The sequence below is a fragment of the Ostrea edulis genome, chromosome 5, assembly GCF_947568905.1.
Source record: "Ostrea edulis chromosome 5, xbOstEdul1.1, whole genome shotgun sequence".
Classification (NCBI taxonomy): Eukaryota; Metazoa; Mollusca; class Bivalvia; order Ostreida; family Ostreidae; genus Ostrea; species Ostrea edulis.
This window is the reverse complement of record NC_079168.1, coordinates 20896359-20913811: the sequence shown is the minus strand read 5'-3', so window position 1 is coordinate 20913811 and position 17453 is coordinate 20896359. Positions and strand designations below refer to the sequence as shown.

The 17453-nt window shown below is 35.6% G+C and overlaps 2 protein-coding genes across 3 annotated transcripts in view; one reads left to right on the top strand and one right to left on the bottom strand.

Annotated features, from left to right (window-relative positions):
• The first annotated feature begins 5267 nt into the window (after positions 1 to 5267).
• On the top strand, positions 5268 to 9335 carry LOC125649100 (steryl-sulfatase-like). Its single transcript, XM_048876326.2, has 2 exons — positions 5268 to 7084; positions 7248 to 9335. The coding sequence occupies exons 1-2, from the start codon at positions 6826 to 6828 to the stop codon at positions 8717 to 8719; spliced, it is 1731 nt and encodes a 576-aa protein (XP_048732283.2). The 5' UTR covers positions 5268 to 6825; the 3' UTR covers positions 8720 to 9335.
• The window catches only part of LOC125649101 (tubulin-specific chaperone E-like), a 27364-nt gene continuing 19231 nt past the window's right edge, over positions 9321 to 17453 (bottom strand). For both annotated transcript variants that reach the window (XM_048876327.2, XM_056166957.1), the window contains exons 5-13: positions 17148 to 17250; positions 14807 to 14979; positions 14162 to 14291; positions 13906 to 14055; positions 12360 to 12513; positions 11742 to 11807; positions 10202 to 10261; positions 9892 to 9980; positions 9321 to 9547 (exon numbers count right to left, since the gene is read on the bottom strand). In XM_048876327.2, the coding sequence (XP_048732284.2) occupies positions 9452 to 9547; positions 9892 to 9980; positions 10202 to 10261; positions 11742 to 11807; positions 12360 to 12513; positions 13906 to 14055; positions 14162 to 14291; positions 14807 to 14979; positions 17148 to 17250 (1021 nt within the window). In that variant the 3' untranslated portion in view covers positions 9321 to 9451. The remainder of the gene's footprint in view (positions 9548 to 9891; positions 9981 to 10201; positions 10262 to 11741; positions 11808 to 12359; positions 12514 to 13905; positions 14056 to 14161; positions 14292 to 14806; positions 14980 to 17147; positions 17251 to 17453) is intronic.

The following is a 17453-nucleotide window of genomic DNA, read 5'->3' as shown; positions in this document are numbered from 1 at the left end:
CATGAGATCGGCTCTGTTGCATAGTTACTTTCTGTTTAAAATCGTTCTTGCGAAATATTTTGAAAAGAAAATGTATGATAAAATCATATGGGTCTATCGTTAATATGCAAGCATCTATAGGTAGTACCGATTCTAGTTTATTCAACTCGTGACCCAGTAGGGTCAACTTCTCTAGAACGGCTGAACCAACATGCTGGGTGTAGGCCTCCGAAGCGGCAATATAGATGGTCGAGGGTTTTGCATATCTGAATTCCTAGATATATTTCACAGGACAGCAAATAGTGACGGAAGAAAGCATCAATTCAGGAATATATGGAAACAAATATATCCACTGCGTGTCTATGAGCAAATATCGGAGCAACGCTTTGTTTTATTTTCACTTTAACATGACCAATAATTACGTGTTAGCTATATGGTTTATGCAGATACTGTCGGTGAGTAAAACCAATATGTATATAGACGCAAAAGAAAATCATCTTTTGACTTAAAAAGCTTCAACAAGGCGCTGCATACTGATTTCTGGTTGCCATTTGCTCATCGCTAAGATATTTAGGGACCCAACGGGCTGTTGGCTTGCACATACCTACATGTAAACGATCATGTAAGATTGTTGAAACGCTACCATGTGAAATGCATCCAGTGGGCGTCCAGACCTGACTTCGTCTTCTAAAGACGTTGTACCTCATTTGAATTCCCTTGCCCAGAATATAACTCATAAACATCGGCTAACTGACTGTATTTAGTGTTTTTAAACATATCTCGTAACGTTGAAAGGCTGGTAACACGAATATAGGCATAATTATGCGGAAAGAGAATACCAATCCACAATGTTTTGGTACCTATAATGTAATCCACACATAATAAAATATTGTTCAAATCAAATAACTTCAAGGTGGTCTGGACGTCGTACCCCCTGTGTAATGACACCTTTCAATATAAATATTGCTTTGTGCTGTCAGAGAGGCTTGCTCCTGCTAAGGAGAAATAGTGAACAATAGTGAACAATATATACGAAAATATTGTTGATGAGAGCAATAATTGAATTGATTCACGCATCAAATCAATTATTGCTTTCATCAATTCAATTGATGCGCACATTAATTCAATTCATGAGAGCAATAATTGAATAGGAGCGCGAATAAATTCATTTAATGAGAGCAATGATCAATTTCATGTGCATGGGGGTTTGTCTGACATTGAACATTTGACGTCGTTCTTGCTAGTAATACGTCTGGGTTTCTCGTCCTTGTGACTTGGGTTCTTATCACAGGGGCTAAGCCCGTTTTGGGCCCGAACCCTGTGATACCATAAATATAGAATTATGGTATCACAGGGTTCGGGCCCAAAACGGGCTTAGCCCCTGTGGTTCTTGTCACCATGCACGCTTTTCGCGTTATAACTCCTTTATTCACTATATACCGACCCCCGCCACTCTTATTCATTGGGTTTATGCTGTGTTTCTCTATCATGTTCGGATTCCAGTTCTTTTTGAAGTTCCAACCTCAGGGACTTGCTCTCGTTTAAAAATAAATGTAAACAATATGCTATTTTTCAAAAATATAGTATTGTTTACGTTTTTATGGGATCAAGTCCACGTGTTTCAACGTAAGGGTAATACATAAAGTAATATAACATGTGATAACAATTTTCAATGCTTGAAAAACTTTATTAATTTCTTCATTTAATATCATACTTTAGATACAACATACCAATGCACGGTACCGTCAATTTTAAATCTGAAAGCTTTACTTGCGAGAAACGATACTGACAGGGTACCATCCATATCGTTTCATTGCTAGTTTATGTCTCCGAGTGTAACCATAAGCATTAAATCCTTCGCCATCTCCCATGATCTGTTTTATAACTTGTCCTTTGTTTGCTGTTCGGAGATTTATAGTTGGTGTTGGCGATTATACTCTTATGTATGGAATCCGGATAGGGCCACGTAGTTCACTATCGCACCATCGCATCGAGGTTTGGGGCGATGGCGCGATGACGATTACGCGATGGTGCGATAGCGCGATGACGATGGTAAGATGGCACGATAATGCGATAGCGATGGAGCGATACTGCGATGGTACGATGGCGATGATGCGATAACGCGATATCATTATGCCATCGGTATCGCATCATCGCCATCGTAGTATCGCACTATCGCATCATCGTTATCGCATTATCGTGCCATCTTACCATCGTCATCGAACCATCGCCATCGCATTATCGCGCCATCGCATTATCGCGCCATCGCACCATTGACCCAAACCTCGATGATGCGATGGTGCGATAGTGAACTACGTGGCCCTATCCGGATTCCATACTTATGTCACGCAGTCTTCCAATATCGCGTTTTTCATTAATTACGTAATCCCCTTCTGCTTTTTCGCAGGAGGGATTGTCTTCTATCGCCTTGCTTGTTTCGGCCTCACCTACACAGAATTCCTTGACCTTGAATGGATTTGGAAGATGACAGTATGTCTCGCCTAAGTTTCTATGTCATCTTCCGAATATTCTGTAACCAACGGTGATGGGACTTCCATGATTAATTTTCTTTTTAGCATTGCATCAGCATTTGTAGGAGAGGTTGTCGTGTGTTGAGCAGTGTGGGTACCCTTCTCTGTCTCTAGTGAATCTTTCTGTCCACGGGGTAAAGGATGAGGTGGGACTATTTGTATCTTCCTGGTCTCTGTTCCCTCCCCTGTAACATGTGAATCAAGATTCGAAGGACTAGTCACCAAAAACATGTCAACCCCAGTATCAAGCCCCGCCTTCTTGAGTCTTGCCCTTTCTTCTTTGAATCCAATTCTGGTTGTGAATTGCCAGAATATCAATCTCTTGTGGGTTTTGGAAGGATTTAAAGATCTCGTTTATATTTCCATGAATGAAGTAATATGGCAGAACGATATGTTTCAGAAATTGTGAAGTAAATTTGCCCTTGTCTAATTCTTTGAGCTCTTGAAACATTGTCTGAAGAATTTCCTTTTTACTACCAACGAATGAGCGTAACTCTGTCTCAGCTTCAATACATGCTGCAGAGGTTGTTTCGATGCGTTTTTTGATATCGGACATCTTTGTGTTCAGGGAATCTACCTTGCGTGCGCTCTTGTTAGAATGTCTTTTGCTGCTCTTGGAAAGCTTTCTTTCCAATTCGATTAAAAGGGCTTTCATAGTGTCTATCAACTGCTTCTGGTTGTTGACAGTGTTTTCTAGATTTTGCCGCTGTTTGTTATATGACTTGAATTCATCTTCTATTTCAGTCAAACTTCTTTCCCTTTCCAGTCGGGTGTGGTGTAGGAGTTTCTGAAATGGATCACCCGTGGCCATGAGTTGATCATAAGTGCTTCTATTGGATCCCTGCCAAATGATCCATATCCCCGGACGGGGCTGATTCGAAGAAATCGAGTGGGTCTCTATTGCCAACTTCTTTACACAATTTAGTGCAATAGATTTTCCTCCAACTTTCAATTTCTAATTGTACATATGTTGATTCTGCTTACAAGTGTGCGGTTCAGTATTATCCGACTTACAGCCTCCTGAAGACGAATTGAATCTTTGTTCTGTTTAATACCTTCTACTAAATAGAAATCAATGGTATCAGCCATGGTTAATTCTTTTTATAGGATTTATAAATTTGATGACTATAGTTCGTTTAGGTTGTGACAGTCACCTCCATTAAAAGGGATAGCCAGAAAGAAAAAAAAGAAGGAAAATTAGGAAAATAAAAGAAAGAAACTTATCACATTTTGGATCGGGTTTGGTTTCCGCAGTCGATCTTTCGGCAAAGGTGGATCGCTCAGGGCCCTTATTCACAAAATATCTTTCGACTAAAATGAAAAAAGAATTCTGTCTGATAATCAAATATCGATGACAAGGTCATAAGTATGTAATTCAACTTTTATAAACCATGGATGTACTTTACATATTAATTTAGAAAGTCTACAAGAAATGAACAATATGGAAATTACAGTGTTTGTAATTTTGATCTTAGTCGTAAGATATTTTGTTCAAAACTAAATTCATGATCAATGATATGTCTATTTCATTGAAATAACACTCGTTATTTTCTCCCTCAGTGCCTTCGTCCAAATTAAATATTTTCTTGACTATTTGATAATAAAACAAAACAGAAAAAGTGAATAGGTTGGTTGCGTTCGTTACAAGGTCGCAAACAGGATCAAATCCGTGATTTGTATTATTTATTTCCGTATATCACAAATCAAGGAAAGATTTTTGTTTTCATGCAGTCATGGATTCACAAATACCAAAGTTTACGGAAATTGTATAACTTGAAGAAATTATATAAAATAACGATAAAATACTTAATTGTGTTGTGAAAGAAATATATAGTCTTTCGTCTGTAAATTTCGCATACCTGTTTATACTGTGATGAAGGCAAGTCACGGACAAGCTGTACAAAAAAAAAATCAAACTATGTGTTCACGAAGTCAAAGGTTCTTAAAAAAAATAAATAAAAACCCCGAAAATTTTAATTTTCCGTGCAAAATAAATCCTTGTTTTGTACTATTTGTTCTATACCCGTGCGACCGTGTGTTTGTAAATTGTGCAAGATATAGTCAGAGGCGGATCCAGGAATTGCGGTTAGGGGGAGGGGGTTACTTCATGGAGCAGGGGGCCGCCTTGAGGCTCCCGGTGAGTCCAGGGCGAAGTCCTTGTGGGGGCCCAGGGAGCTCCTGGATTTACAGATTATATAGGGTTTGAAATATGTCTCCTATTTAGTCATTTGTACTATTTTCTATCATTTTTGACAGGGTGAAATTAATAAAATGACGCAAATTTTGTGGGGTTTTGGAAAAAAAGTGAGTTCTCCCAATAAAGTAATTCAAGAAATCAAAAGATTTTGTCATTTATTTCTGCGAGAATGGAAGAAATTATTGCTTTTTTATCGTTTAATACATTTCACGACAGAACTCAACAATGATACAGGTCTATAATTTGACAATACTGACGAGTCACCTATTTAAACAAAGAAAGTACGTTAGCTACCTTCCATTGTTTAGGAAATGCATTCTTTTAAAACCGATTAAACAGAAAACACAACGGGGTTGAGACACTAAAGATTAACATTTAACATTTTATGGCTTATTTTCTCTGGCCCTATACAGCCTTGTTGACTTGGATAATAGAAATTATGTCAATAATATCTTGCTGCACAATTTTAATACTGTTGAATACACCATTACAAAATAAAGAAAATGCTGGCAGTGTAAGTTCATCTTCGTGTACTGATGAAATCGACCCCCCCTCCCAATTTTTTTTTTTAAAATTCAACGCTTCAACCTTGTCGGTATCGCTGTATGTAATATGTATATCACCATTTTCTTTAATATCCTGAAGCGGTGGTATTTCAGTATGGATTTAGTTTTCAATATATCTTTCAAAAGTTTCCAATACATTTTTAGAACTTTTGATACTTGCATCAGTAAGATTGGCTTCTATATTATCATAATAGTTTGATATCGCTACTTTTTTCATATTGTTAACTTAGTTACGTAGTTTAATAAACAAAATATCCCAATCAGAATTGCTTTTTTTGTTTTGAGCGCTTTACTTCTCGCGCAGTTTCTTACTCTTAGACGGATTGTTTTCCGCAGTGCTGGATCGAACCATGGTTTATCGTTAGGTCTAATGAAGATTTTTTTTTTCGGAATGGATTGTTTTACATGGTTTAAGAAAGTTGTAGACAAAGTTCTCTCCGCCCGATCTATATGTTATAGGTGGTAGGTCAAAATATGGTTTAACCCCCAACCCCCCGAAAGTTGAAAATAAAAATCATTAATTTCCCATAGATCTTCCCAAGAAACCAACCTGGCAACCGTGTCGGCAAACAGGCGTTACTTACCCCAACAAGGGCATAGTGACGGCATATTAATGAAGTAAAATAAGTGAGTATATATAGTCCGGCCGCTTGAAATTTATCAAGTCAGGGCCCTCAGCAAGAGGCTGGTGTAGAGAAGTCCCGAGAACAACTGTTGCTGGGAAGAAATTGAGATGACATCGAAGCTGCAAGAATTTAAAGGAGTGGGATGATCTGGTTCTGCCTGGAATCAGGTGGTCATGGCGAGAAAAGACCTGGTCCTGCATGATTCGAGGGTCTCCAAGTTTAAAGCAGAGACAAAATACAACATCACAGTCAAGCCAATCTTCTCTCAAGACTGTCTCCGTAAATCTCCACTGCTCGTCGGGGATTACGGAGACAGCCAAGAAGTTGTCTATTGAAAGAAAGAAATATTACCCTTTGAACATCTACAATTCAGTTGATGATAGATCAAAGAAAAAACATTGTAAAGAACTATGCAACCCTGTCCATGTAGTTCATGCTAGAAGGTTATGTGAATTTTTACATGAATGTTTTGAATATTGCGCTCTAAAAGTAAAGTGCTATAATTATATTTAATTAATGTAATATGTGATGCTAAATTGCATACATACAGTTAGTCCGAAATATCTGACGTTTTCCTGGTTTATTTTATGAATTTGATATTTACCGTGCCAGGCACGGTAAAATACATGCATCAAAATCATAAAATAAGCCAGGAAAACGTCAGACATCACAGGTACATGTCAAATATATATACTTGTATTTACATTTATGTATATGAACTGTTAGTATTTAGTTTATTGTCATTATGTATCTCATATTGTGTAACGTGATTGTATGCCAACATGCTTGGTGAATCAATAAATAAATTGAATTGAATATTGATCGGGCTCGTTATTTGCATTTAAAACGCAATGATGTAAACATCCGTTTTCATTTTCAACTTGCTTAAGCAGGTGCTTGCTATTGTGTTGCGTGTTCTTTTTGAAATGAAGAATGTATTTTTGTGTCTGTTCTGTTTATCTACACTCCAGGAGGTTACAAACTCCAGGCACTTCAATCAAAACCCGCCAAAACTAAATGTGTTATTACTGATAGCCGACGATTTGGGAATTGGTGATCTCAGTTGCTATGGAAACAAAAATATAACGACCCCAAATCTAGATCTTCTCGCCGCCGAGGGTATAAGATTCAACAGGATGTATTCATTTCCATCAGATTCCGGGAGCATGTCGGCAATTCTGACGGGTATGTACTAAGCATTTTCATGCTCGACCTTTTAAATGGTGGTTTAAAGTATCTATTGTGCAGCTAGTGATAAATACATGTTGACAGCGTTAGGCTATTTGAAATGAAAGTAGTTTGTTATTTCTGGTAATTCTTCTATCATTTTACATCTTCCATTTTGCAGGCAGGCAACCCCGGAAGTTGGGTTTTGTAAAAGGTATTCAGGATTGGACAGATTTCTGGAGTCCTGCTCAGTCAGGTGGACTGATTCCCGGGGAAATGAACCTAGGGAGATTGTTTTCTGTTAATCACATGAATCCATTTTATAGCGGGAAATGGGGCTTGGGATTCCAACCAGACACAATACCAACTTCCAATGGATTCTTATCCTTCTATGGTACCCCAACATCTCACACTGTGGGTTGTACCCGTACCAAAGAAAACAACTTTTCAGATACAAATCTTTTCTGGCAAAAGATGGCAGAATGTGCACCAATAATTCTTAGTCTTGCTGCAATGCTTCTGATTTCAAAGTATCATTCTGTGATAAAACTGAGAGCGTGCATCCTATTAATGTGTTTATTGGTGACAGGTGTTGGACTGCTCAGAGTCTTTTGCTGGATGACAATATATAATCGAAATGCGTGCATATTCATGGAAAATAATGTTATCATGGAACAGCCATATCATGAAGATAATTTGTCCCTTAGATTGACCAAAAACACTGTGCATTTTTTCAACTACAGAGCCAAAAATTACATGCCTTTTCTGTATATAATGTCATTTCTTCAACCAAAGTTTCCGCATCTTCGGTCACCCCCATTCAAAAACAAGACAAAATCCTCCTATTATGATGCTGTGCTGGAGCTAGACTGGAGTGTTGGGAAGATTTTGCAAGCCTTAGAGAAAAACAATATGAAAAACAATACACTGGTAATCTTTGTTTCAGACAATGCACAGTCATACAGTCACCCAATTACCAAACTTCCACTACCCTCTCATCAACATGGCTCCAACAGTTTTACAGCCAACAAAATGATCACGAAGTTACGAGGGGAAAAGGGATCCAATATGGAGGGTGGCTTACGAGTGCCTGCAATAATGAGACTACCTGGAAAAATCAAATCAAATACAGAGACAAATGTAGTAGCATCACTCATAGACATATATCCAACCATACTAGATTATTACAACATTGAGAGAACAATGCAGGATCGATCAGTTGATGGAAAAAGCTTATATCCAGTGTTTGACAACCCCAGTATGTTTCCCTCTTCTTCACTCCATGATCAGCTATATCATTATTGTGATACGGGTCCTGTGGGGGCAGTCATAGTCGGGAACCTAAAAATTTTCTTTAGAAATGGAACTGAAACAGATTGCTCTGGACCACTTCTTGAGACTCCTCTCATATTCAACATCTCCTCTGATCCAGAAGAGTTACACCCCTTGCCTGTCAAAGCTCACATGCCCCTATTATATCACATCAAGGCTTCCCTGAAAAAATATGAAATGACTGCTAACCTCCATCAGATGAAGTTTTCACAGTATGACGAGATTCCAAACCCATTTGATTTTCCATGCAATGATTTGTTAGACTGCACCAAAACTTATGATCAAGATGAAACATTTAATGCATTATTTCATGACAATTAATTTAAAGCTTAATAGTAATAGAAAAGTGATGTAGTAGTAGAGTTTACTGCTTTTTTCTGTCCTAACCAGGCAGGTTGCATCAATTAGGCTTTACATGGAAATGCTTCTGTGCAGATTGTGGGTATGAATATTCCCCAAAAGGTTGTACAAAAGACATTTACATTGCAATATTCATATCAAAACATGCATAATACAATATAGTAAAATTCAGCTTATCTGTTTATCATGTACCTCCATCCACATGTGGTGCATGTATTTCACTTTCATGAATTTTACAATCAATCTAGTTTGTGTGTGTGTATTGTATATGCATTTCATGTAATTATCATTCCAGAGATTTGTATGTATCTTGATAAAATTTGTATAACTACATTATGTATTACAGAATTCCAACCAAATGACTTGTGATATAAATTACATGATTCAACTTCTGAATACAGGTACATGAAACCATGATATATACATGTATATATATGTATATATATATAAACTAACTGAGTATATTCAATCTGCTTCATGATATTTTTAACATATATAATTATATTTATAAAATGTATATAATATATACATACATGTATATATAAAACTTAAAAAATAAAAGTTTTGCATTTATGAATTCTTGTTTTATTTCATAAGCAGTACATCTATATTTAATAAAGTATCACAGAAAAAGCGTGTGGATGCTCAATGCATGTTTTAGTTAAGCTCAATGAATTCCTAATGATGGATTTGTCATGACCAGCGGGCATACACAGTGTCACCGGCCTCAATGGAAAAGTAGTTCAGGGGTCGAAGGTCATTGTCAAAATCTATCTCACAACTCTCCATCTGAAATCAAATTATACTTGCATATACCTATATAGATTAAATACGTGTATTAAATAATTCAAAAGGTAATAATTTGAGTTAGTCTAGATTATATTTTTATGGAAATTGAAATGAACATACATGTAGTTATTTCTTTGAAATATGGAAATACATGTAATCATAATTGATACTGGTACATTGTACTGTAAACACCCAAGTGTTCAAAATACATAACCAAATTTTCATTTTTATATTTTGCTATATGTGGTTAACATAATTATCTATCCATTTTGCAGGAAAGATGTTTTCTTTACTAGCAATAATGTACATGTACATAAATAGAGCTACTCAATTTTTTTTTTTACCTTCTTGCTGACATAGGAAAGCTTTATTTCAGAGTCCACTTTGTACAACCTTTGTATCAAAGCCTTAAGTTTTTGTGCTGTCATTGTAGCTAAAAATATATAATTAATAATTACCTTCAAAATGAAATTTTGATATCAAATACCAGCAGATATAATGTACATCAATAATTCAGTAGAGTAGGAAATTACAGTGTACAAGAATCAATATAAAAATATACTGTCAGCAAACAGTTTCTTATTTGTGTTGACCAATTTATTCCAATTCCAATTTAATTTTTTTTTCTTATTAACCTAGATTTCATATTCATACCTGGCAATTTCTTCTTTAGAGTTTTGATGTTGGGGTCATCTGGATTCATAATTGTGATTTCTGAAATGGAAAAAGGACATGGGTCTTATTTTGGTAATCCTTGTCTATGTTGAACCAGCAGTATGAAAAAAACAACATGCACCACCACTGGAAATAAGGTTGTCTAATTTGAGTGGTTGACCAGTTTCTGCACTAAATGGTCATCGGTTCTGATGATTTTGTTTTTATGCTCTCCCCTCCTCTGTAAAGAGGGGGCATGTTGGTTGCACATGTCAATCTATATGTCGATCGATCAGTAGACCAAGTATTTTCCCAATATCTTGAGAGCCTTTTGCTAGACAGACATCAAACTTGGAACACTGGTACATCCTAAGGAGTAGATGACCTCTACTGATTTTGAGGTCTACGGTCAAGGGTCAATCTACTTTGGACATAAGAAAATATTGTCCACACAATATCCTGATAACCCTTTCTTTGGCAGTCAACCTTGGTACACTGCATACACTGGTACAACCAAAAAGAGTGCATTACCCCCATTGGTTTTCAATTTACAAGGTCCAAGGTCATGACTCAGAGGACTGCTTATTTGGAAATGTCTGTTATTATCTTGTGAGATCACACTTAGTGTTATGGTTGCCACCGATAAACTCATATTAAAGACATTCTAAATTTAAAGTTTATCCTTTTCAATATTGCTACACTGCAGGGGGAATATATGAATATAAAACATTTCTTGTTTAGTAAGGAATTAAGTAATTTCTACTAATTTTATATGATATAAAGTTATGTTGGAGCAGTTTATGCATTAGAAACAGTGAAACGGTTTATACATGTAAAAGGGTGTAAACAGTCGTAACTTTAAATCTAAAATTAAGACATCTTCATTGCTTATGGTTAAATTTAGTAATTTCTACTAATTTTATATGATATAAAGTTATGTTGGAGCAGTTTATGCATTAGAAACAGTGAAACGGTTTATACATGTAAAAGGGTGTAAACAGTCATAACTTTAAATCTAAAATTAAGACATCTTCATTGCTTATGGTTAAATTTAGTAAAATGCATTTGATGAATAATTCTACAGAAGATTGAATTCTATATGATACAGAGGAGGCAAACATATTGTAACATCCTATCTAGGGAGTTGTAGGAAGGTCATAATGGCAACTTAGTCTAAAGAGAAATTATATTAATACTGCTTATTCAACTATGAAGGTAAATACTGCTTATTCAACTATGAAGGTATTGAGTATCTTATTTTCTATACCCCTACTAGGCTACTAGTTTAACGATAAATCTGATGGAATACCTATTTAAAGGTATCTTGTTTTTCATAGCCCTAGTTCAATTATAAAGCCTGATGGGTCTGGATACCTAATGTACCCGAATCTGTTAATACATGTACTTCAAAATAGCTAAAGACACAACTTGAGTAAAATTAAATACCGGTAGAAAAAAATAATTTGTTTATGGAAAAAAAAATTTCATTCATGTACTCCTGATTCATTATACTTAATATGTATCTGTTATTGGAACAGACCTATTAAACTGTCCTTCAATTTCTGTGGTTTCTGGCTCATTTCAGAACTTTCTGGTGCTCCGTACACTATTAATAGATAAACAATCATTTAGTAATATTCACAAAGTATTGGCAATTAGCATCATAAAGACAACACATCCAAATGCTGTATAATTTTCCAAAGGCATGTTTTAAAAGAAGCTGCCTATTTTACTATTCAACATATTTTTTTTGCACTTTCATGCAAAGTTAACTGCATAATATGACGGTTTAGAGGCATCTCAATTTGATGAAAATTCAATGATTTGCTTTCCATAAAGATATGCTGCTACACAAAGATCAGAATTAAACATTAAATTGGAATTAAATTGTGGGGCAGCTCCAGTGATAGTGATGCACTTAAAGAGTCCATGTCTATGGAGATTAACATGCATGCTTGCCATGTGGTTGACTTTTATGTGCCAACAGGTATAAAGACTGAGTCTTGTTTCTGTAATCCTGACAATGTGCTGATAAGTCATATAATAGGAGGAGCAAAAACTGGATTTAGAGATTTAGAAATGAGACTACAGCAGGATGAAGCCTGACTCAGCACAGATAAAAGTGAAAGCTGGTGTAAGGTAATGGTGTTAATTAAACCTTTGACAAAATCTTGAAATCTTGGATGCTGTAGGATGAACTCTTCCTGGGGTTTATTCTGAGCAGGGTCTTGGTGTCCGCCTGATTTCAGCCAGTCTGGTCCAAACCTCTTTAAGTAGTCTATTTCTGCTCCCTTTCGTTCTTCATTAGTTACCTATACAATGTATTATTTCATCATCTGAATGATCATCATGAAAAGCCATAGATTTTGTGTCCATTAGTATTTCACAAACACAAACTCCACTGCTTGCAAAATTCTGTAAGACCATATCTGTGAAGGTTATGTGAAATGCTGTACACTAGCTTTTAATTTTGTGCATAAAATATCCACAAGATACGTGTATGTTACCAGTCTCTCGCTTGTCACATATATAATTATACTGTAGATGTAGGGAAATTTTTGCCTCCTGTTTTATTTTCATCCCTTTCGCCGTCATTGTCCGTGGGCAAATTTAAAACTGGGCAAAACTGTTTTCCCCTCTTATCTCTCTTTACCATAACTGTGTGTGGGCAAATATAAAATCGGACAAAATGGTCTGGAAGTGTAGAAAAGTAAATATAACGTGGCAGTGGCAAAAAAAATCTCTGTATACAGTATATACATGAACCACTGAATTAAAAGCAATGTCTTTAATATACATAAGCTCAACCACCAAATCAATGCTCAAAAATATAGAATCACATAGAATCTAATTGTAACCAAATATTGTCGTGTGTAACAGCTGCTTAGCCGTGCTAGTTTCCCCCAGTGATATCGTGTGTGTATTTTATGTATATATTTTATATTATGTTATCTATTTTTCTATTCTCTCATTTATCTGTCTGTGAATATGTTTTATACAGGACCACAATGTAAACTAGTCATTTGTACTAATTGTGCTATCCTGTCTAAATAAAAGAATTTATTATTATTATTATTATAGTATTTACTTACAGTATATACTCGCCTATAAGTCGGTTTGCCTATAAGTCAGTTGTATAGTTTTTAGGTTATTTTGGAGGAAATTGCCATTGACCCATTAATAAGTCGGTCTAACTTTCTTCAAGAATCGGTTGACAATTTCAAATCAATGCTCTAATGTTTTTACCTGTGTTTCAAAGAATATTTTGAGAAATGTGCCAATATTTAATGTATTTTCCCCCAACAAATCAATTTCATATCAATACTCTTATGTATTTATCTGTGTTCCAATAATGTTTTGGGATATGACATCGATATTTCACTTTTTATTCTCAAAAAATTAAAGAGTTACTATTTTGTTTATTTTATCCATGTTTTTGTGGTTTAAAAAATACTAGGCTATACATCACGCCGTCCAGAAAAATACTAATCTTCTTTGGACACTCCTATAAGTCGGACATAGAGTTTTGGACCAAAATTTAACTCCCAAAAATCTGACATATAGGCGAGTATATACGGTAGTTTTAAAATATAGGAAACGCTCACCGATTACTATAATTAACACTTATTCTAGCTTACTTATAGTGATGAAAAGGATGGGAAAAACACTACAATGACTTATTTCTAAATATACAATGCTCTGACCTCTGTCCTCTGACATTTCTTTAAGTTGGCCACTTTGGCAATGATGAGTTGTCGGACCGTCTCTGGAGAGGCAGTGTCTTGGATTGGGTTACCGTTTATTTGTAAATCCTCAAAACTCTGCAACTTGTTCAATTCATTTATACAGCTCCACTGCTCAAGAGAAACATAGACACTAGTAGTAATATCAGCCTCAAAGCTAATTTCAGGTCAGTTTCTATTTCTTCTACCTATAAAATCCCATGTTTCTTATCCTTACCTGTGAAATCTTATTTCTGTTGATGTAGATGCATTTCAGGTTTGGAAAAATCTTTGTTTTACTTCCCATGTCCGTGTCAGGGAAACTGATGCACTCAATTTGATTATCATTGAGAATAAGGCTCTCCAATCTATCAAAATATGGAATCTCTAAAACCTTATTTAAAAAGGTGTATAAGGCAAAAGCTTGTACACACACATATATACACAGGGCTCAAAATTAACAGTCTGTGACTGGTTAAAAGACTGGTGGACCGATTGACATTTGTTTTAGTCAGTCCGATGGGACTAGTCAATTTTCTAAAACGTGATTTTGGAAAACCTACATGTAGCTACTTATCAAATTGTTAACATGCATATGGCATTCCTCTGTAGGTATCATACAAACCCGGTTAGTAAATATAAATTCACATAAGAGTTAAAATATTGTCTGAGGCATATTGAGTTCAATTCCATTATTTAAATTTAATGAAATTAACGAAATACGTCAATTATTTCTGGAAAAGTCTGTGGACTGATAAATTTTTCATCAGTCCAGCTGGACTGGTGACATAAGAAGTTAGTTTCAAGCCCTGATACATGTACAAAATATGATGTAAAACCTGTAGTATTAACAAAACAAAACTTCTTTAGATATGCAATGTACCTGGGACAAGCATCTAATTGTAGAATTTCTTCCCAGGACTGTAAACTGTTTGAAGCTAGATTCAGAAGTCGCAGATACTTCAAGTGACTGCCGGGGGAGTGTACTGATGATAAATCATTAAAACAAATGTGAAGCTGCTCCAGGCACGGGAACATTCTGCTGCACTCCAACACCTGATTATAAAACACAGATAAGAATCAGATGACATGTTGTATATTTAAGGGCGTTTAAAATTTGGCACAGTCGTAGCTGATGCATTATCAGGGCCGTCACTCCCCTCAAATCTATCAGGGCCGTCACTCCCCTCAAATCTATCAGGGCCGTCACTCCCCTCAAATCTAGAGTGACTATCAGATTCCTTTCCCAATAACAAGTCACCATTTTCCCAATTTTATGAGCAAAATTTCCTTAATACATTAATTTTAATAATGAAAATATATAGTACTGTACAATGTAAATTGGCAGGGTAAAAATTGATAAATAAAGTAAAGAACTGAATAAATATGTAAGACTCCAAAGTGCGATGGGACTCTAAAGTGAGATGGTCACGCCAAACCCCGATGGTCTGCGCCAAACCCCGATGGTGTGACACGCCGAAGTGTGATGGTCCACATTCATGCGCCAAAGTGCGATGGCCTGACACGCCAATGTGCGATGGTGTGACACGCCGAAATCCATTGGTTTGTAAACGACAGTGTTTTGGTACAGACTGTACCAACCATGTGTTGTTTCACTAAAATATCAGTGCAAAATCCATGCATAAAAATAAGAAGTTCAACTTATTTCATTACCATCTAGTTGTCGTGTAATTAAACACAAAATTTTCCAACACAAAATCGTATAGAATGTTTTGCATTATAGCATATCCCTAGGATTTTATTACGTGTACGCCACATGTAATAAATGATCATGAATTAAAGAATGTTTGGGTGAAGTAGATAGTTCGACAACAAATGTTATTGTCGTTCTCACTATCCTCAACCATGTATACCTTGCCGTTGCTGTCGTCCGTGTTGCATAATTTCTTAGGTTTCATTTTGAAAGACGTTAAGAATGACGTCACAATGACGAGACGCCACAAACGTTACTTAACTCCACACCATCGGACTTTGGCGTGGCCATCACACTTTGGCGCCCGTAACGTTAACAAACCATCGCACTTTTTCACAGACCATCGCACTTTCGCGTGACCATCGCACTTTAGAGTCTTACAAATATAATTGAAAATATGGTTATTTTGTTATTCTTATGTTTTAAACTTTATTTGGATGGAATAGACAATAAACTCAATTTTCCCAATTTATCAAAAAAAACAGCCATGATTTTTCCAATTAACGGGGACCCAGTTCCTGTACCAAAGAAAGCTGTGACGGCCCTGACTGTTGGGTGTAATCATGATTTAGCGCTTCTCCCACATATGATAATGGATAAATAAAGAATTGATTGCAACTATAAATTAGTGCTCTTGCTTCACTGCCAAAGCCGCTAAAATTAGAATCACATTAAAACAAGCACATGTACAGTAATTGGCTGTTTCTGTACATGTGAAATGCAGTGTTGAGATGCACCTTAGGAGCTTGTAAATGCATACTTGGCCTTTAAATATCAATAATTTAATTTTACTTGTTACAAGCAATTTGTTTGGTTCATTTCACTTTATCAACATGTTTTATAAACAAAGTTGGCCTTTAGTCCCGCTATCAATCGTAACTACTGGGCTATTTACGGAAAATGACAAGCGCGTGATCCGATTGTCCCGCTATATGACGTTATAGGAATGACGTCACAATACGTTTGGCCATTCAGTTTCCATTTTGTTGCTACGGCGATATTGGTCCGCCTCATAATTTTTTTTTTATATTTTCTTTAGAATCATCCACCAAATAATATCAATCGTGGTTTACTAAAGTGAATTATAAGGAATGAAAGTAATTTGTATTTGTTTTATACAATATAAAGTAAGTTTGGACAGTTTACACAATTTTATAAACCGCTTCTCTTTTTATAATGCATAAACTACCCCAACTTACTTTATATCGTATAAAACAAATAAAAATTACTTTCATTCCTTAAGTATCAAAGGATTTCTTAACTCCATGATTGATGTGTAAAACTTGTAATTGATTCCAAACAAACATTATGATACTAAATCTTTTGTAAGAAAAAAATAATGATATTGTCTCTCACATTTTACATATATAATAATAATAATCAAGGTACATGTAATAATAAAGTTGAATTATTCTACAACATTCTATAATATCTACTTTATAAACAATCACAACCACTTCAAGAAAAAAACCCACTGAAAATTGAATGGCTGGTTGTAAAAGAATCATACCTGTTGCCAGTTGTAGTGGACTCTGTTTAGTTTTAAACCTTTCACTTTTTGGAAACCATCGCTGCATACTAGCACATCTTTGGGCATTTCTAATTGATTATCACTGTAATAAAATTTTCCATTAGTAACTGGATTCTGGCTGAGTTGGAATATATGGTCACTTGATCCACTTGTTACAAAATGAATTTGGTTTACATCGATATACAGCTGTAGTCAGGTTTGTAGAATGCAAAAAATGGTGGATATTCATCTGGTAGTAAAGATATCAAATCAAATGATAAACTAGTGTTCATATTTCATGCAAAC

Excerpts from the sequence above, each read along its gene's own strand:
- LOC125649100 (XM_048876326.2), top strand. The coding sequence starts at position 6,826 with ATGAAGAATGTATTTTTGTGTCTGTTCTGTTTATCTACACTCCAGGAG. Across the intron at positions 7,085-7,247 it reads CATGTCGGCAATTCTGACGG|GCAGGCAACCCCGGAAGTTG; the intron begins GTATGTACTAAG and ends TCCATTTTGCAG.